The sequence below is a fragment of the Hippoglossus hippoglossus genome, chromosome 13 (genome assembly GCF_009819705.1).
Source record: "Hippoglossus hippoglossus isolate fHipHip1 chromosome 13, fHipHip1.pri, whole genome shotgun sequence".
Lineage (NCBI taxonomy): Eukaryota > Metazoa > Chordata > Actinopteri > Pleuronectiformes > Pleuronectidae > Hippoglossus > Hippoglossus hippoglossus.
The window spans coordinates 10,901,070-10,921,139 of record NC_047163.1 but is presented as its reverse complement, the minus strand read 5'-3'; the positions used below and the strand labels follow the sequence as shown (position 1 = coordinate 10,921,139).

The window sequence follows — 20,070 nt, the reverse complement described above, 5'->3', positions numbered from 1 at the left end:
AGTGATAATGCAAATAACCGATAGTTATTAGCCCTATCTCAAATATAAAAAGAAACCAGGATACAACTACACTTAATAAAATGTGTTGTTTCTCTTTGATACTCTTTAAGTGCATTATTGTTTTATGTATTTGCCTGACAAGGATTCCCTGAAAAATATATTATCCTTATGAAGTAAAGAACATTTAAATTAAATAAATCCAATGCAAGACAACCTGCAGAATTAAAACTGATTACCTTTTCTATAAAGTATCAGCTGCTGTTGCCACTTGTCCGTGGAAAGAAAGGCTCATTTAATCGTGTTGTCTGACGATGAATCTGTTTATTACATTAATAAAAAAAGGTTTTCCGTGGTTCCATTAGATTCCTACACGTTTACAACGCAACGACAAACAACAAAACACAATCATTTATGTACCGTGCGTCGCGAAGCGTGTGCATATTTGCATTTTACAGGCAATGACCAGGAAGGAACAAAACGCAAGTTTAGCGAAAGTCAACAACGTCAAATTAACTTTCCCACAAACTGCCTGACGTTACAACCCGCGGGACAATGGCCGCTGACGGTCTGAACTGCGCTGGAAACGACAACAATCGCCGCTGTCACACAATCGGAGTTTCTCCTGTTCTCTGCACAGAAAGAATCCGGAAGCCATATTGTGTGGCCGCTGCTGTCTCACACTCAGAGCCGGTTACCACAGAAACCGGTTGCTAGGCGCCATAACAAAAAAGAACCAAATTTATACGTGCTTGCGTCAGAGGCAACGGCGTATCCATGGCGACGAAACGCTACACACACGCATCAGACCCGTGGTTATAGCACATGGTCCCAGCCGCTTGTTTGAACCGAAATAACTCGTCTAACCTGGCGATACTTGCACTTTTTTATATTGTATACCTTTAGACTGTTAAAACGTGAAACATATATTATGTTGTCAACAACTTTCATTACATTTATAGCTTTAAAAGGTCATTATTAGTTTGTAGTTACTATACTATTTGCACTATTTTTAACAGAAAATAACTTTTTGCACATTTGTGTTTATGTAGAAACATTTCATTTCATACGAACCACTCCAGTGAATTCTATTGCATTTTTATATCTGTTTATTCTCTTGTCTACCTCATTCTGACTTACCTGCTGCTGTAACAACTGAATGTCCCTGGTGTGTGGATCAATAAAGTTGTATCTTATCTTATCGTATCTTATCTTATCTTATCTTATCTTATCTTATCTTATCGTATCTTATCTTAGTTATCTTCGGGTTTACTTGCCCACACACCGTCAAGTCATGCTATTATCGATGAGTCGTCCGCCGTTCACCTCAACAATCCCCCCCATCGTGGGCAACTTGTATCGGCCGGAGCTGTTCGTCATCTGCACCGCGCCGGTAACGGGAGCCCGGATGGGACACCGTGTCCTCCGTGGATCCTCGACTGTGACGTCGCCGCAGCGCTGACTAATACCCTGTTATCTGCAGCCCTTTCCCTTTTCGCCCGGGCCATTTCACACGTGTAGCTGTAAAGTCCTTACACAGCAGCATGCCCGCCCCATGACACATTGTTTGACATCACAACCCCGCAAAAGAGAAGAAAGCGTAGGCTCCGTAATATCGCTTTTCTCCCCAAAAAGCGAACCTCCCACCTGCCACATTCCCACTGGTGTCCGCATGTAGGCATGCATAATAGTGAATCACTTTCTGCTCGGTGATGTTTGCGGTGACAGGCGCTGATTGCCGTCACTGCTGCCCACTGTGTCCATGTCACAATCACACTTCTGTTGACCAATCTATGTTTTTTATTTATTTATAATGTTTCTGCTGAATTGGGCTGTTGTTGTTGTTGTTGCTGAGTCCTGCCTACACGCACATCCATATGTGTGCAGTCAACCTGCTGTAGATCTCGCCACTGAGCCTGACGTCAGGTTCAGTTCACACATGGATGATACGGATTCTTTCCTCCCAGTAGAGGATTCCCCAGGGCGTGTCCTGAGAAGCTTCTCAGAAGGATTTCCCTCGCATGCCTGAAGGGATTCCTAAACAGTCCATTGAGGCCACAGACGTATAGACCTGTCGGTGTTGTATTTATTCTGACGTTTTCCACACGATATAGGCTGGATGGTATTTACCCATGAGAGCCCAAAGGATATTATCTTTTCTGTTTATTTAGCCTAAAACATAGAAAACGACACAACGCAACAACATTCCCCAAATATTTGCTTACATAGAACTGTGGACATTATAGGAATATCACAATGTAATGACGTGGCCATCACCCCCAACAATGTTCCTAACTATAGACGCATAAAGACAGTCATAAGTAGACACTTTCCATATTTATCAGTCCGTAGCTTCATAAAATTTCCTCTCAGAAATTGTCAGACAGTGAGAAACATCTCGTGCCTGTGATAGTATAAAAAAAACTTCTATTATTATCCGTCGGCGAGGTGAGCTGCTGCTCCGTTTCACTGTGAGAGGGAATCCCTCAACGTCACCAAGGATACCAAACACAACAGCAACGTACAAATATGGGCTTATGTACGTCATCAGCGGAACTCCGAGGCGGGGCGAAGACTCTAGAAATGCCTTGTTTGTACTCAGGAGGATGGTTCATTCATAAGACAAGGTCTGCTACCGTGCGCCGTAATACTACTTCACGTCCTCCGGACTTTATGGATTTATAATCGGATGTCTGAGGAGCGGATCAAGGGGAGCGCAGCGAGGATTTTAACGCTGAACGAGCGGACTTCTTATCGGGCTTGACCGGGACACTTTCCCCACGAAACGCGGGGAAAACTGGATTAAGCTTCTTCATGCAACTTTTTTGGAGAGAAACCAAGAGCACCTCAGCGGGAAATAACAAGACCAGTAACGGTGAGTCTGTGATGACTTTATGTTGATAAGCTAAGAAAAGTACCGCTCTGTTAAAGTAGGTCAGACACATGTGTCCACCGCTGCCCGGCAGTCTGGTAATATGAGGTGCTTACAGACATCTCATCCTATACATGTTACATCGACGCGCTTTTACGCATGAAACATGTGTTATTGCAGAGTTTTCTCCGTGATCTACATTTCTATGCAGTCGCTGATGGAAGCATTGTCCAACTTTTAAAATAACTTAGTTAACAGCGCGGCCGATGATATCAGCCACTGGCACCTTTAGTATGTGTCTGACATGGAGGTCTCCTCTGTGACTGCAGGTCCCGCATTCTCTCTGAGTCCCTGCGGGGCGATGTACCAAGGGTTCCCCGGCGACCCCGACAGCGGATCCCGCGGAAGCTCGTCTCCGTCTATAGAGTCCCAGTGCCTTTCCTCCGTGGACTCCTTCGGGAGCCCGCCGACCTCCAGTGCTCCGCAGGTAAGTTAAGAGACTTTTAAGGAAACATAATGCATGGAGCCTATGCCAGAAACACCCTGTCTACGCATAAAGTAGGCTAATACCATCAAATAGGCTAAATAGGGCACGTGCTTTCTCCAACATGTTTCCAAATTATCTGCATGCCATTGTCATATATGCGTATGTGTGTTATTTTTAAAACGTGAAGTTTGTTTTGCTATTATTAGGCACGGTTTTATATGTAGTAGTTTAATTTTGTAATGTCATATAGAGATCTGAGATTCGCAGGATGAAAATAAGCTGTCATATACAAAACGCTGACATCGAACAATATATGACTCAGACCCGAATAGGACTCGATCTTTATTCCTGGTGGAGGCTGGTGGTGTTAGGAAGCCTTTAAACTTGTATAACCGTGTTGCTGTAGTCAGATATAAAGTTTCATGGGTCCACCACTGGCTCGGTGTGTGTTCTCCTGTGTGTGCTGCCTGCGGTAGCCCCCGGTAGCCCCCGGTAGCCCCCGGTGTCCGCGTTGACAACGTGCTCGGTCCGCAGAACGGATGACAGCGCTCTGGAACCCTCCTACGTAAGCGCCGGAGCCCCGCCCCCTCCTTCCACGCGCTCCACTCTCCTCGCGCAGGCCTCGCCGTGACGTAAATGCTCGTTCTATTTTGGACTGCTACGTTGCGTTGCCAAGGGGAACACCGGGGGTGTGACGGCGGAGGAGGAAGGAGGAGGGGAAAGTCTCCGGCCGAGAAAACCGATTGGTCGTGGCGTCCCCTTTCAGAGCTGCCTGTCATGTTCTCTCAACTCTTTTGTATGAATATTAATGACAGTGTTCTCCTCAGGTCTAAAATTAAACGAAAAGGATAAAAAAAGCCGATTTGGCCTTTAATTAATCCTAGAGTGACGTATCAAATCTTACACAGTTATAAAACTACTGCCACTTCCCCCTCGTCATTGCCCTTGTAATTATAAAGTCTCCTATAGGCCTTTTCCTCTTATCACATAGTTGAAAACCTTTTCTACATTTTCTGAAACCACATTTTGTATTATTTCAGTTATATAAAGTTGCATCACACTTACATTGAGTTAAAGGCAACATTTTATTTTAAGTCCCCATATTTAGCTGTATCTATAAATAGCCTGCTAAGGTTGCTAAAACTATGATGTAGTGATATGCAAATATAAGTTAATATTTCATAACGACTGTCACTAGTAATAATTACTACTACCTTATGAAATATATAAATGTTTTATGTTATGCCACGTATCTTTCCTAAAAATTAAACTAACCCTTTTCCCAAAGTAAATCAGATCTTGATTGTAATTAAATTTCAACAAGGCCTCCATTTATTCCTGCATCTGTTTCCTTAAGCAGTAGTTTAAAGTTTTATGTGCTGTATTGAACTTACAGATTTTCTATATTTTTTTCATCAGGAGTGTGTGTCAGTGGGAGCTGGCTTGAACATTGCGGGCAGCGGGCTAGGAACCAGTGTCGGAGGGGAGATGCCTGGCTCATTTGTGCCAACCGTCACCGCCATCACCACCAGTCAGGACCTGCAGTGGATGGTGCAGCCAACCCTCGTCTCTTCCCAGGCCTCTGGACAAAGTGGGTCCACTGGCACCACAACCATGACCCAGCCAGTGTCACTAGTTGACCCATATGATATGCCAGGCCCCAGTTACTCCTTGAGGTCTGGATTCACTCCTCCGAGTTCAGAAACTGCGGGCCCAGCCCCGGGCCCTATGCGCCAGTCTCGAGCCCGCAGCCGCCGCACTCGTGACGAGTCTGTGAGTGACGATGGAGATGTTGGTGTGTTTGTAAGTGTGTGTGTTGCATGTTTGTTTGTTGACCCTCACATGTTACACATGCAGCATATAGGTTTAGCCTTTACATGAGCACTTAAGAAATATGAGCTGACTACTATTGACTGTGCTGTTGAGCAGTGGTGTGCACAAAACTTTCAGGGGCATGGATAATACACAAAAAAGGCACCTCCTACATAAATATATGTAATGTACGAAATTTTTTACTTAGGCTGATAAAATATATTGCTAATATGCAAGGGGAGAAGTTTACATTTTTTCTTTATATGGCCACAGCTGTTATGGTCACACTGACCTGCCCCCCATCAAGAGTCTCCACCATTGCTGCTTGGACAATTTTAAAATATTTCCGAGAACAAAGGTAAAACTTTAAATCTAATCAAGTGTATTTTTCTCTTCATCGTAGCTAACACCTGAGGAGGAGGAGAAGAGGCGTGTTCGTCGAGAGAGAAACAAGTTGGCCGCTGCCAAATGCAGAAACCGCCGACGAGAACTCACAGACAGACTGCAGTCGGTGAGCTTGTTTTAGCTGCCAGCATTAGTAATGATCATAATTACATAATTGACATTACCTCATATAGCATTGTGTGCTAATATGTATGTATAAGAGAGTGAATTGTGCTAATGCGGTGTTTAGCTAAAGTCAGACTATTGTACCTACAATATTTATGGCCTGATTAATAAGCTCTTATATAAGCCACCCTACATAATTGCAGGCGAGGAAGTTAAACATAGAAGTTGTAGTCTAGCTAACAATGCTATCCTCTCTCGTTGTCCTGCAACTCCTCTTCCCCCCTCTACCCATTTCACCCATCTGTGTCTTGCTCCCTTGACGCCTTGCCCTTGTTTCTATCATTCTCTGTACCTGCCCACAGGAGACGGACATTCTGGAGGAGGAGAAGGCTGAGCTGGAGGCCGAGATTTCTGAGTTGCAGAAGGAGAAGGAACGCTTAGAGTTTGTCCTGGTGGCCCACCAGCCGACCTGTAAGATCCAATACCAGGACCAGCCTCCACAGGGCCCAGCGCAACTCCATCCGGTCCAGGCCCAGCTCCCTCCCCAGACCTTGCAACCTTCTGTCTCCATTGTGGGCTTGGCTGTGAAGGAAGACTCTTTCTTCCTGCCTCCTGCCTACACACCCCATCCGGCCTCCACACAGTCCCAGCCTCCGGTTCAGCAGCATCAACTTCAGCAGCAACTTCAGCAGCAACTTCAGCAGCAACCTCAGCAAGGGATAATGCAGGAGGTAGAGTTTTCTAGTTCTTTCTATGGCTCAAGTGAGCCAGTACCTGGTGGGCCGTGCCTTATGGCCAGCGACGGTGGTGGTGGTAACCATGACGATGCCGCCATTGGCCGCTACAACACCTCATACACATCTTCATTTGTGTTCACCTACCCAGAGGGAGCCTGCGGGGTCAGTGCCAACCAGAGGAACAGCAGTAGCGAGCAGTCATCTGATTCCCTGAACTCGCCTTCGCTGTTGGCGCTCTGACTGACCGACAGACACATGCGCACACATATCAACACGTAGATACATTGTACTCCCTGGAAGTAGAGGCTGAGGCTAGTATATGCACAGTGCCAATCAGTCTCACAGATTAAGAAAAAAGAAACAGCCATTTGTATCTGATTGGGTTAAAGTTTACCAATCTGAAATACATTCCAAAAAAGAGCCATACAAACCCTTAATATTGAGTTTGAACATTGAATAAATTCTGGTTTTGTATTATCAGAATTCCTGCAACTGGACGAGAGAAGTGAATAAAAAACCACGTCCAAGTTGCCACTTTTAAGTGCTCTGAATTAACATAATAACACACAACCAATACTCTGAATCTTCACCATATACAGTAAAATACCATAATTTCACTTTACAGTGCAACAAACACCAGAGCCCCCACCTTGTTCCCTCTGTCGGTTGCCCCCTTTCCAGTGCTCTTGCTCTCATCCTTTTCCATAACTTTCTCCCTTCTGCTCTTGCTGAATGTATTTGTGCAAATCTGAGAGCGGGACGAAGGACACTTGGTTACGGGTCTTTTTTGTGGGAGACTGCTGAACGCTGGCTTACCTCTAACCCTTCATCTGCTCGACCTCCCTCAGCTTCTTCATATGCTGCTTGGACTTGGCACGTTGGGGATCTGAGTATCACAGGCTCTGCTAAATCTTGTGTTTTCTTCCTTTGTTTTGAAAAAATACTTCTGCCGTCTGCCTACCTGCCATGCAAACCATCTCGACCCATCTCTGTTTTTCCTATTCTTTCTCTGTGTTTCTCCCTCTCCCTGAAGTCTTCATCCCCCGAGAGCCCGAAGACCCCTTCCAGCCCCTGGGACCTTGAGTGAATGCCGGCCTAACTAACACGCCCCTTTGCACCCTCTCATACAAGGACATGGACACATACACAGACAGAAGAACCATTATCTTCTATCTCTGATCCTCACAGCGCAGCAGCTACATTTTTAACACACGCACACAGACAAATAATTGATGAACCCAAAATGCGAGATGGATGCCGCTGTCCTCTGCTGAGCCATTTTTACAAGATGAAGATAAGACTCATCTAATGTTCTGAGGCAGGTTAAAAGTGGGTGGAGAGAGATTTTAACAGGAGTGGAGGAAGGAAGTCCAAGCAACCTGGACAGACTCAAATGGAGAGGTGATGGATTACTATCGATTTTTGGAACCAAATGTTGAAAACAAAGAATGAGCCAAATTCTTTAAAAAAAAAAGCTAAAATAGGAAAGAAAACATATCGTGCTCTTGCCAACCGTGTGGGAGGGTGACCTCAGTAAAACACACCTCCATACCACAGGGCTTCATCACCCTGGGCCTACGTGTGCATATTCACACCATCGTTTTCAAGTCTCTGAACTGAAGATACAGACGTTTTGTTGCATCGCACCAGCTCAGAGTTTTGCTGAGAATCAATCAGATGTGAACCGATGCTTTTTATCCAAAGGAGGGACCGTTTTTTTTTGAGTGATTCAGACAACCTCTAAGCATTGGGCTCGGTGGTCTCTGTACCTCCCCTGTTCTCTCAGTGGAGACGAGCTGGGGGTGCGTTTATTGTGAGTGCAACCACTCGGAGGCACCTGGCCCGTTTATTTCTTTCTTTATTGAGGTTGATGTGGTGAGAGAGCACAAAGCAAGACCCAGGAACAAAAGAGGATTTAAAAAAAAAACATGGGCCGATTGTTGTGGAGTAAGCGTCCTTTCTTTGCCTGTGAATTTGTAAAATTTGTTTTTCCTGTATGTTCAAGTGAGAACTGTTATATATTTTAATGTTAACGTATGTTTGTGTGTTTAATTGTTTTCCAATGACCTCTGCTTTCTCTCGTACTGTTGCCGTTCCATGTTTTTTTTTTACTTTTATATTTTTTTAACCAAGAGGTTTCCTTGTTACTGTTACTATTATTATTACATTATAACTATTGTTTCATTATTTTATTGTATTTTCATTTGGCAACTTCAGAGGCATGTTGTGCACTACAAAAAAAATTATAAGTCTATATGCATATACATATATACAGGTAACATGTATATATAAGTGTATGTACCATGATTGTAAAGTATGAATGTCTGCAGAGTTAAATGGGATATTTTTGTCATTAAAGAAGAGAAAGAAAAAATATTGCGGAGGTTTAGTTTTAAAAAGAATATTTTTCTAAAGGAACAAACAAAACTATATTAGATTTAAAGAACCGCCCTGTCCTTTAACATGAAGCACGATGTCACTGCCTCTATCAGTGTGTATTTATGTTTTATAAACAATATAAAGCACTATCCAGTTAGATTAAATGTACGTTTATGATTCTGATGTTAGAAGGTTGTGGTAACATCTGTTGTTTGTTTGTTTTTCTCTGTGAGGTCTGTCCTAAACCTACTGACACCTTGATGCCACTTGACCCTTAGCAGAACGATGGGAAAAAAATCTGTGTGATTGTCAATACACATTAAAAGTGTTCAGACTACAGCGTTGTGACTAACCTGTTTCATTTACAGACAAAGTATTTCATACCCAGTATGCATTTCTGTCCAGTATAAACATATCACTCAATAACACTGTTGTTTCATGTCTGAAAAGTGTGTTTTGAAGGATTACTGCAGCTTTAGCCTTGATATGAACATTATCATGTTAAAGTTTTTCCATTCTTGTACTCAAGCAAATGTGTTGCCTAATCAAGTAAAAAAAAAAAAACGAATTGTGATTGTATTTGCTGGATAACAAACCTTATTTTTAATAAATAAACAGTTTATTTAAGGCAATGATCAGATCAATCGTATGAATTTTGGCTCTTGGTGCAGAAAACGGGCAGACCTCATTATTTCAAATGTTGAATAATGACTGTGTCTATACAGATGTTGGAAATGCCTTTTGATTTTTCTCAAAATGCAAATGTGATGAGAATATGTCCTGGTGTGAGGATAACCATTAGACATATTTAATAGTTCTCATGTATATAGGTTTTTGTGGTGCTAACTATAGTATACTATAATGACAAGGCAGTTTCAAGTTGTACGATCGAAGGTCACACATTGCTGTTGCAGAGGCTTTAATGCTGCTCGTCTCATTGGGACGTTTTATTCTGAAAGGAAGCCAGTGGCACAGTGGATTCCTTGCAGCTGAAGCTCTGAGAGCCCAGAAATGATTGTTATAGTTTCATATCAATTGACTGCTACGTCTTTAAGTGTGATAAGGCAGATCTCGGAGGGCATTTATGCTGTACCTGCTCTCCGCACTTAACTCCCCCTGATAACCAGACAACATGTGAGACTCTTTCATTTAATTCCTTTGCCTTAGATTTAATTGAAGTTGTCTGAAATTGCTATATATTTTTTTCAATTACTTCTGAATTGGCTTAGGAATTAGACAAGATGACAAAGAAGAAAAGGAGAAATATTTATGTACCAGATATAAGACATAGAAACTGCCTGCACTTACCTGTACTGTACAATGTCTACGTGTCAACTGAACCAGAGCTTTCTTATTTTTCTATGATGAGGTGAATGTTGCTTTATATTTCAAAGTCCCATATATGGTCTAATTTCATACTCTCCTTGGTATGACATGCAATACTTATTGTCCTCTTGGATAAACATAATGTAGCAAATCATGCAGTGCTCAAACTGACTGCTACTATATGTCAAGTGTGATGATGTATTGCTTTAATTAACAGTTTATGTTACAATATTAATACTGATTGTAATATTTAATTTTGAGACAATATCCTTTAAGAAATTGTGTTACAATTGATCTGTTATTGATGACCAGCAAGGTTTTCTCCAATTCAAAAAGTCATTGTTTTTGTATTATGAACCATAACTTTAATTAGTGTTTTATATTTTTTTTGCAAACATTTACATTATCTTTATTTTTCTGGGATCAAAGGTTGCAATTGTGTCACATTTGGAAACAACTGATATGATATATTTTGAGATTAGAGGAGTGACAAGTATGAGGAAACTTGTCTTTGATTGCAGATGTCATTTATAATTAATAATTATGATGAAGGTGCTCTGATATACAAACCCCCTATTTTTTCAGTGCATAAGATTTCACCCTAAAGTACTGTTCACTTATTTTTATAATTTCATTGTCAGTTGTTTACACTCCTGAAGAGGACCAAAGTCTATATGATATCTTTGCCATGTCACTCTTGTCATCTCTGCCCTCTGATCTGTCCATATTCCAGCTTTTGGGCGTATTTGAAGTCCTGTAAAAGTTTACATAAAAAGGTTTTTCTCACAGTTTCTAGAATGGAAATGCTGGGTGAGCTGTGCCCTTTAATGATGTTTGACCAAATGCTATTCCTTTTCCAATTTGTGAACAAATTACATAAATAAAGTATTACAAGGTAAATGTCTCGCTTTTTAAATGCTTGACCTTCACTGAGCTCTTTGACCTATGCATTGTTTTTTGCATGTGTATTTAAAAAATATAGTTACCACATAACTGGAGCTTTGCATGGGCCAGAAAAGTGATCATGTGTTTGTGTGAACATTTGTTGTTGTTGTTGTTTTTTGTATCATTTAATCTGCTGATTATTTTCACGAGATGTGGTTACGTCCATAAAATGTCAGAAAATAATCACAATGCTTCTCACAGAAATCCAGGTGATGTCTCAAATACCTTGTTTTGTCAAAGTAACAATTTGATTTACAAATGTACAAAACAGAAAAAAACAAATGTGTCGTCGAATTGATGACGCTGTTTTGTTAGTTTGCAGTTGAGCTCCCCTGGGTTAGTGGCTAATTTGTTATAAATATACACAACACAAACTAAAATACTGACAAACCAAATGCAACCAAGCAATAATGAATAAACCCCTCACGTTTGAGGGATGGAGGTCAGTACTGGGTAATGTTACTGGTTTGAGTTCCAGTAAAACCAGTGGAAATGAAGCGATTTACCCACTTCCACTCAGTGCTCGGTCTGTGTCGCTCTCTAGCGTCGCCACATAAAAACACCACCGCTGCTGATGGCTCCGGTGGAAGTTGCGTCACTGAGGGAGCGGATACAGTTTGTCTGCAACATGGCGTCCGTGACAACAGGTGAGAGCATAAAGGTCCCAGATAAACGAGCTGTCCTCAAGACAACAATGTCACCAGGTCGATGTTTCACACTCGGATGTTGACTTGGAGTGAATTTAGAAAACCGCCCAGAGTCTTTTGGGAGGATTCAGCTTCGCAGTGGCCGCCGTTCGCGTCTTTTTCATTCATGGCTGAAGCTAATGCTAAGACGAAGCTAATGCTGAATGCTAACACAAGCGGTGCTAACACATCGCCGCCGGTAACTTTTATCAGTTAAGTTTAGTTTAAAGAGAGAAGTGTTAAATCTGTTGTTGCCTAGTTTAATGTTCGAATGGGTTTAAACCGCTAACGCGATGCTGTGCTAACATGAGCTAACTAGCACTGCCTTTATCACATCGAAAACCCGGTTCATAATCACAGTCATCACTCTGGTGTTAGCATTTTATAGATAGAGCTACAACAATTTTTTCAATTTTCGAAACCCTCCCATTTTAGAGTTTGTGGAAACCGGAAATAAGAAGAATGTCTGTCGCTGGACTGGTGGAGGAAATACTGCCCTTTATAAAACCTTTCAATAGAAAGTCCATGGCTATCGTTTGAATCGCTGAAGCCATTAATAGTTCACTATATAAGATGACTGATTAGTCGTCAGACAAACAACAAGCAGCCTTTTTGATCATCAAGCTGTCGTTCAGGTGGTTTCCCAAGCAACAATACCCCAAATTGACTATTTTCTGCCCCAGAAATAATGATTTTCTGCTCTTATCTGTTTAAGATCTTGGACATAGTGACACTAAATATCAGAGACGAGACATCGCATCACTAAATGGGGGTTTAGTCACTGTGTGAATTGTCTCGGTGTAACTGTGGGCTCGTGAGTCTTTGTTGTGGCAGCTGTTCACTGTGCTCTCTGTCTTCTCCCACTGAACTTCCATCATTAGTGTTATAAATAACCTGCAGCCGGCTGTGGTCAGAATGTGTTAGACCTCAACGAGCTGCCGTCTCCTCAGGTTTACATCTCCCTCTGGCCTCTCTACCACTGGACAGCAGTCTACAGTGTCACTGAGATCCGCCGTTGACACTATCACTTTTATTTTGTGATAGTGTCAACAGCTAACTGTTAGCATGGTCACAATTGATCAGTAATGTTTTGACAATTTAGTTCAATTATGTAAAAAAAAAAAAAAGAGGATGTTTCATATTTGTTTCAGCCTCTCGAATGTGTATATTCTGCTTTTTGTTGTTTTCCATCATTGTGAACACTTAAGTTTTGGACACAAACTAAAAAAGCATGTTGAAGATGCATTTATGGAATTGGGGATTATGCTGGCCATTTTCCAACACAGTAGACTAAGCATGATGAATATGATATATAATAATAAGTCATTTGTTACAGGATTTTCCCAGTTTGAGTTCTGGCTTCAGATCCTTCTTGTGTGATTGTTAAAACCCTCTCTTTTTTCTCTTTGTAGCCACCTCGGAGTGGATTCAGTTTTTTAAGGATGCAGGGATCCCAGCCGGTCTCGCTGTCACCTATGCAGTCTCCTTTGTGGACAACAGGTAACCTAAACCCTCTGTTTCACAGGCCTCATAGAGAACACGGACGGTGCCTGCAGATTGTTTTAAAGCTTACAAATCTTAAACATCTTGTCTTGTCTGCTGTAAATAATGGTGGTGGAGAAATATTGGCGAATGGTTTTCTGCTATAATGTCTGAAAAAGGTTATACACCTAAAAAATATAAGTGGGATTGTGGCATTAGTAAAAAATGAGCTAGAGGCTGTTCAGCCCCTTTCTGTGGAGTTTTAGTCTAATCATTAGATGTGGAGTAAACTCAAGACCATTGTCTCATGAGTCTTATTGAATTAACTTATTCACATCATTAAAAATAGGTTTTATGTAAGTTAGAAATTAGTCAGTTAGTAGAAATTGTCTGTACCTTCCATTGTACTTAGTTCAAATGGTATTAAAGAGTCTTAAATAGGTAAACATTTAACTTGAACCTTACACCCAAACCCGCTGCTGTGTACATTAACACTTTATCATCTCATTTGCTCTCCAATTGTTTGTGTCACTGCAGAATCCAGAAGAACATGCTTATGGACCTCAATAAAGATATTATGATGGACCTCGGTATCACGGTCATTGGTGATATCATTGCCATTCTTAAACATGCCAAGCAGGTGTACCGGCAGGTGAGATCAGACATAATGTTGTCATGCACTTAAATGTTGAAAATGTGGAAGTTATAACCATAAGCTGCTCAAAAACTGTCCACAGCTGTAAACACAAATGTCCTGTTGAATGGTGACGTTTATACAGTTTATTACTAATGTGATACTGTAGCAGAGTGCTTAAACGTTTTTCAAAATTATCTTTCAAGAATTATGTATATGCAAAAGTAAAAATGAGGAGAAAATAATTGTGGTTTGTGTTCCGACAAGAATTATGAGGAATTTTAACAGGGGGGATGGATCAATTTCATTGTCTTCTTGTAAATGACATTTGCAAGTTTAACATAAACTGCAAGTTTAACACAAGTCTCTTGTCCCCTCGGTCTTCAGGACATGTGCAAAATGGCCACAGAAGCCATCTCCTCAGGACAGACAAGTGTTAAAGCTGAGCTCAGAAGAACAGCCAATAGTCGTAAGTAACATAAAGTAATGTGTAACTTTTTCTAGAAGTATTCTGTGGTTTGTGATTAATATCTGCTCTAACTTTGATTTATTCAACATCAGCATCTCTCACACGCTCATATAAATAATCTATAATAAAAGTGGATTTATTGTTAGTTGCCTGTCTTAGTCTAACTTTTAAATCTAAAGCAAGACCAGAATAGTCAGAGGCAAAATACCTTGAATATTACTACTACAAAGCTTTACTGGATTGACACAGCAGTGTGACCCATAAATCAGACCAGCCAGAAGCAAAATGAATCATCAGTTATATCATAGTGTCGTATGTCTGCAGTAATTAAGCAGGTGAAGGTTAATCACTTCTGCTACCTGCCATGACTCAGAACTGGAGCATGTGGGTAAAATTGAGCATAGAAATTAGTTTACATGGTACACTTTCCTGTAAAATAGATTTTCAAGATTTTTTCTCCAACTTTAGTTTACACTATCAATTTATTGTGTGTTTATGCATTTTACTCCCTATAAAGACACAAACTACAGTATTTCATATGCATAATGTTCCTGTTCACTGATGTCAGCCATTTGAACTTAACAAACACGTGATGTCAGTATGTCACACAGCGTCCTCTTAAGAATTTTTCTACCTTTTCTCAGCTGCCACTCGTATGATTGCTAACGCTTTGAGCAGCGACTCCCCGCCACCCACCCCGGCCCGTCGACCTGACAACCGCCTCTCTGTCACAGTGTCCAACATGCAAGCAAACAAGAGCAACAAAGCAGGTAGACATCGACCCTCAAACCCCATCATACCTATATCTCCTGTCCCTCTGGTGCCACAAGTCCTTTTTGTTTACCTCTGTTCAATCCCTGTGTACTTTCCACTTTGTTTGTCAGTTATAAGTCAGCCTGCCGACGAGGGGAACAGTTTAGCAGCAGTGAAGCGCCGGAGAGTGACAGCTGAGATGGAAGGCAAGTACATCATCAACATGCCCAAAGGCACCACGCCTCGTACACGCCGCATCCTGGCCCAGCACGGCAAGAAAGGTAGGCCAGACCCAGTGGCCTTGCCGACAACTCGCTCAAATGGGGCTGATTCTCACTGCAGCTAATAAATACTAAAAGTTTTCATGGAGCTCTGTCATACTCAACCTGAATAAGGTGATTCTGGGTTGACAAACTGAACCTGTTTAACCTTCATTGACTTCTCTCATAAATTAATCCCCTGTCCTACTAATACCACCCACTGCACCAATTCATTCTCTTTGTCTAAAGCCATTTGCAGACATGGCCTCTGGGTAAAATCCGGAGAATTGGCTACGGAGTTTACCCAGAGTTTGCCTTTCACACGTGCACAACACAGCAGGAGGTTCTCTGCACAGACCCATTCACAACAGCATCAAATCCTCCACATTATTAAGCAGCAGGCAGAGGCAGGAAGTGACGTATTAACTCCTTTGCGGAGATCACGTGATTTTTTTTGTTTGCAGCACCCCGACACTGTCGTCAGCTCTTATCCACACAAACTCTCCTGACATCTTCGCGTGGCACCGCATTTTCACTGTGGAGTTTTTTATGCATCTGTCGTGTCTTAGAACCGTCATCAACCCCCCCCCTCACAGTGAATCCAGCGGGGGATCCCCTGCTGTGTTTACACATTGACTTCTCCTGAATTTCTACAGACTTTATACTTGGAGGCCAGGCGGATGAAGTTCGTAGAGGACACTTGGACATTTGCGTTCACACATGCACCTCCAGAGAAAATACAAAGGAGCTGCAGAGTCAACTGCATGTCAGAAAGCAGCTAAACTGTGCTTGTGTTTCCATTGTCTCACATCATGTTGATTTTACCCTAAACTCTCCAGTTATGGTCTTTTTTCCCATGGCATGAATTCCCCTAACACTTAAAGCTGTTCATGTTTATGACAGAGTTGGCTTCTGTCACTCAGGTTTTTAAAAATATTTCTTTTTATCATTGGAAACCAACAGCAGCAGAAACTTGAACCTCTGGTTATAACAATTTATATGTTATAAAATAAAAGCCAGTTTTCTCGGCACAATGTTTGCATTGACACGATTCAGTGTCAGCGACAGATGTTAGGAATAATATAACAATATTAGCATTAATATAATGCAGATCTTTCATATGATACATACTTGTTTTTCATGACTTTACCATTTTGTCAGGTCAGAATTTGAAAACTTACTCAATTAAAGCTGTGACATAGGATTGTGGAAATATATCAGTATTGTGAAAAAGTGTGTAACTGTCATATTTGATAAATTTACAGTAGGTTTTAATAACACCTTTATTAAACATGTTAAATGTTGAAGAAAAAGACTTTGCACACTGCAGCACTCAGAAGTTTGGTCTTCAAATACTGCTGCTGAGGCACAGAAGTAGCATTGATATGTTTTACTTGTATATTCTGGTATAATAAAGATTATGTGGATTTTATTTTATATTTTTAGCTAGTTATTTGTCCTTCACTAATGATGTCATAACACAAACCAAACCATTGCTGTCATATTCGATTTTCTATCAATAATTCTCATTGCCTTTTGCTTTTTTCGTTAAAAGGTTTGAAACGCACGTCTGTATTTGCAAGACTTGGGGCTGAATCCAAAGCCGATGCACCGACAAGCAATAACAAGGTGAGACCTGTCAGTGAGCCTCATTATTTCATTGTGTGTTTTAAAGATAAGTTCTGTGCTCTTAATGCTCATGTTTTTGCAGCCCACTGGTGTGTTCAGTCGTCTGGACCAAGCGGCCAAAGTGGAAGTCGTGCCGAGGGCAGGGAAGATGGATGTAGACGAGCAGGATGACAGTGATGGAGAGGGCTCTGTTCTTCAGTACGCTGGCGTCCTCAAGAGACCACCTCCCTCCCAGAAGAAGGAGCCAACCGCAAAACCTGCCCCGACCACCCTGCGGCGACTGGGAGGAAAATTCAAACTACCTCCCACTGGCCCTCCCGCTCCCTCCTCTTCTTCCCCTAACGGCCTACCTCCTGCCAAAATCAGTGTGCTTAAGAGACTGGGCAAGCTCCCTGCCACAACCATGGCTGTGTCGCCCACGCCGGCCGACACACAGGACAACAGAGTGACCAGCACCAAGCCCAGAACCCTGGAGAGGCTGACCATAGCAAGCCCCAAAGTCAGCAGCAGCACCGGGACCACAGCAGCAGGAGGAGTAGTGGGAGGAGGAGGAGCAGAGTCCTTGGGGGCCCGCATGGACATTCAGGCTGTGAGTGTTTTTAAGAGACTGGGCAATAAGAATACCTAAGAAATACATATACAGACTCTTTCTATCCTTCCTTTATAGAATTTGTATCACCACGTTTTTGCATTTATCCTGGGAACATGCAGGACTGCAGATTTCTATTAAGTGGAGTGTTTTTGTTCAAAGTGTGTGGACAAGTTAAATGACTTTAAGGTATCTCTTTGATAAAAAATATAGTTTTTGTTTTTTTTACATTTTAGTCATGCTGCCATTGGAAAATCACCTTTGTCTACTGTCCAAGCTTTTAATTTAAGAACTCAATGTTTGTGTTACATTGCTCATTTATGAATATCTAACTATATTTGTGAGCTAAAGGCATGAGCATGATGTCAGCCAAGCTGCCATAACGGTGTTTTTTATTTTACCCTTTAACTCCATATTATAAGGATGCTGCTGCCTCACTTCCGTGTTCTGAGATTTTATCTTAAATGAAAACTATTGAGTAGCTGAAAAAAAAAATGTCCCTTGTCCCTCAAGATGAATCCTGTGATCACTGCGTTAACCTAGTATTCACCTGAAAGTGAAATGTTTTTAGAAAACAATTAAGTTTAAGGTACAGATTTGTTTTTTCACAAGTTAAAAACACAGGATGGCAACCAGAAATAATATCAGCCATGGGGTGATGATGAAATTCATCTTTTCTTGCTACCTTCACGTCAGAATTGCCTCCTGCATTATGTTTTAAAAGTAGAAAATATGTAGATGAAATGCCGCAGAGCTTTGGTCCTGGACTTGTGAGCAGAAAAGAAAATCCAAATGGCTACACAGAACGACCTCTTCGAACACACCACACCTCGTTCTCTTCTTCCTCTTCAAGTGGAGTAGAAGTTCTCACCTTGGAGCTGAAGATGCCCAAGTCAACTTTTCTACCACTGTAAGGAACTCTTTCTAATACCACCGACTTGATAGCTGGATCACTAGAATATTGTTTATTTTTAAATGCAATCTATGGACTTGTTAGATCATGTTGATTTCACACAGTACAGAACCTGTTCTGCGGCTTATTTTTCTATGTACATGTTCTTGTATCCATGTAAAGAAACTCAGAGATGCCATCAGGCCTGATGTCGAAGACGGGGCCGTTGCACTGCAGTTCCAGTTGGTAGTTCACCCCACCCGCTATGCCTCATTAACACGTGTGTACTGTTTGGTCCTTGAGACTCGCACCAGAACTTTGTGACACTTGTTAATATTTTAAAATCACTTTTAAGAATTTGTATTGTTTTAAGGAACAATGTAAAACACCACGAGTTATTCGTTTTTAAACGATATTGAAGGGGGAAAAAGTTCTATTTGGAAAAAATGTGCTTGGAAAATAAAGGAGAAAAAGAGTCCAAACCTGATGGCTGTTCTCTTCATGATCCCTATGAGTATGATCTTATCAGTACAAAATGTTAACGTCTTAACATTTAGAGAAACTGTAGGTATAACACAAAGCAGGACATGGTGTTTGACTCCAGGACTTGAAGGGAAGGTGAGCTATGGCTCTCATGTCATTTATGATCAAAACGTAACTCGAGTCAGCTCTAATGTGTTATCACCAGCCCGGACATGTGAGAAGAGAATGGGTGTAGATGTGTATTTACCTGTTTGGCAGTTCTCCAACAACACCTGCGTGTATCGTGAAGATTAATTTGTTTGCCAGTTAGACGTGACAATGAAGGGTCACCCAGGACTACTTCTCTTCAAACAAGCTCATGTGAGGCACCAGTCTGTGCATGCGTGTGCTGCTTTTAAATCTAAGGGATATGAAGTGATGATTTCAGAGTTATAATTCATAATCTCTGAAGAAATAGTGCTGGGTGGTCAGTGGTGGAAGGTGCAGTATATTTACTCAAGTACTGTACTTAAATACAAATATTATATACTTGTACAGGTCTTTTCATGTGAACTACTTTTTACTCCACCACAATTATTCAACATCTTCATTTAGCCTGCTTTACTTTAATAATCATTATGTAGACTAAATAGCCAGCTCATGAAGTACTTGATACTACCTCATGAAGTACTTATACTTTGTTACTATCTTACAGTAAATGCAAGTGTAGGGCTGAAACAATCAGTTCAGTGATTGGTCAATTGACAGTTATTTTGACAAGTTGTCCAAAATGTCACAGTTCTTGCTTCTCAGGTGAGAGGAATGAGATGATTTGTCGTGTTCAAAAGCAAAGAGATTGTTAATAATTTAGTTTTCAGGTTTTTGCTCTATTTTTAGGGGTGAAACCAACATTGTGCTCTGGTTATTTCAGGAGAATTGTGTGTGTCATTTATCACTATTTTCATTTATTTACAACCCTTGTTAAACATGATATTAAAGGGATAGTTCACCCAAAAATGAAAATGCACCCATTACCCACTCCCCACTAGTTTCACGAGTTTCAGGGGTAAACAGTGTTGCAGGAGAATCCAATACAACTTTAAATGGTGACTACTTCTTCAGATGTAAAGAAACAACAGAAAAAAACAT

General features: G+C 41.3%; 2 protein-coding genes across 6 annotated transcripts; both read left to right on the top strand.

Annotated features, from left to right (window-relative positions):
- The first annotated feature begins 2,605 nt into the window (after positions 1-2,605).
- On the top strand, positions 2,606-9,421 carry fosb (FBJ murine osteosarcoma viral oncogene homolog B). 4 transcript variants are annotated; one of them, XM_034604637.1, is made up of 6 exons: positions 2,606-2,872; positions 3,199-3,356; positions 4,776-5,159; positions 5,572-5,679; positions 6,041-6,409; positions 7,449-9,421. In XM_034604637.1, the coding sequence occupies exons 1-6, from the start codon at positions 2,812-2,814 to the stop codon at positions 7,500-7,502; spliced, it is 1,134 nt and encodes a 377-aa protein (XP_034460528.1). In that variant the 5' UTR covers positions 2,606-2,811; the 3' UTR covers positions 7,503-9,421. The 4 variants fall into 4 exon arrangements, with proteins under 4 accessions (XP_034460528.1, XP_034460527.1, XP_034460526.1 ...); XM_034604636.1 differs by having other exon boundaries at positions 6,564-9,133; XM_034604635.1 differs by having other exon boundaries at positions 4,776-5,129; positions 6,041-9,133.
- A 2,234-nt stretch (positions 9,422-11,655) lies between these two features.
- On the top strand, positions 11,656-18,946 carry c13h19orf47 (chromosome 13 C19orf47 homolog). 2 transcript variants are annotated; one of them, XM_034604721.1, is made up of 8 exons: positions 11,656-11,712; positions 13,164-13,251; positions 13,771-13,885; positions 14,255-14,336; positions 14,981-15,106; positions 15,221-15,295; positions 16,905-16,978; positions 17,061-18,946. In XM_034604721.1, the coding sequence occupies exons 1-8, from the start codon at positions 11,694-11,696 to the stop codon at positions 17,604-17,606; spliced, it is 1,125 nt and encodes a 374-aa protein (XP_034460612.1). In that variant the 5' UTR covers positions 11,656-11,693; the 3' UTR covers positions 17,607-18,946. The 2 variants fall into 2 exon arrangements, with proteins under 2 accessions (XP_034460612.1, XP_034460611.1); XM_034604720.1 differs by having other exon boundaries at positions 15,221-15,370.
- The last annotated feature ends 1,124 nt before the right edge of the window (positions 18,947-20,070 follow it).

Bases quoted from the DNA above. Each gene is read 5' to 3' on its own strand.
- fosb (XM_034604634.1), top strand. From the start codon at position 2,812: ATGCAACTTTTTTGGAGAGAAACCAAGAGCACCTCAGCGGGAAATAAC. The intron at 2,873-3,198 runs GTGAGTCTGTGA...CTGTGACTGCAG, and splicing joins AAATAACAAGACCAGTAACG to GTCCCGCATTCTCTCTGAGT. The intron at 3,357-4,775 runs GTAAGTTAAGAG...TTTTTTCATCAG, and splicing joins CGACCTCCAGTGCTCCGCAG to GAGTGTGTGTCAGTGGGAGC.
- c13h19orf47 (XM_034604720.1), top strand. The intron at 13,252-13,770 runs GTAACCTAAACC...GTGTCACTGCAG, and splicing joins GTCTCCTTTGTGGACAACAG to AATCCAGAAGAACATGCTTA. The intron at 13,886-14,254 runs GTGAGATCAGAC...CTCGGTCTTCAG, and splicing joins CCAAGCAGGTGTACCGGCAG to GACATGTGCAAAATGGCCAC.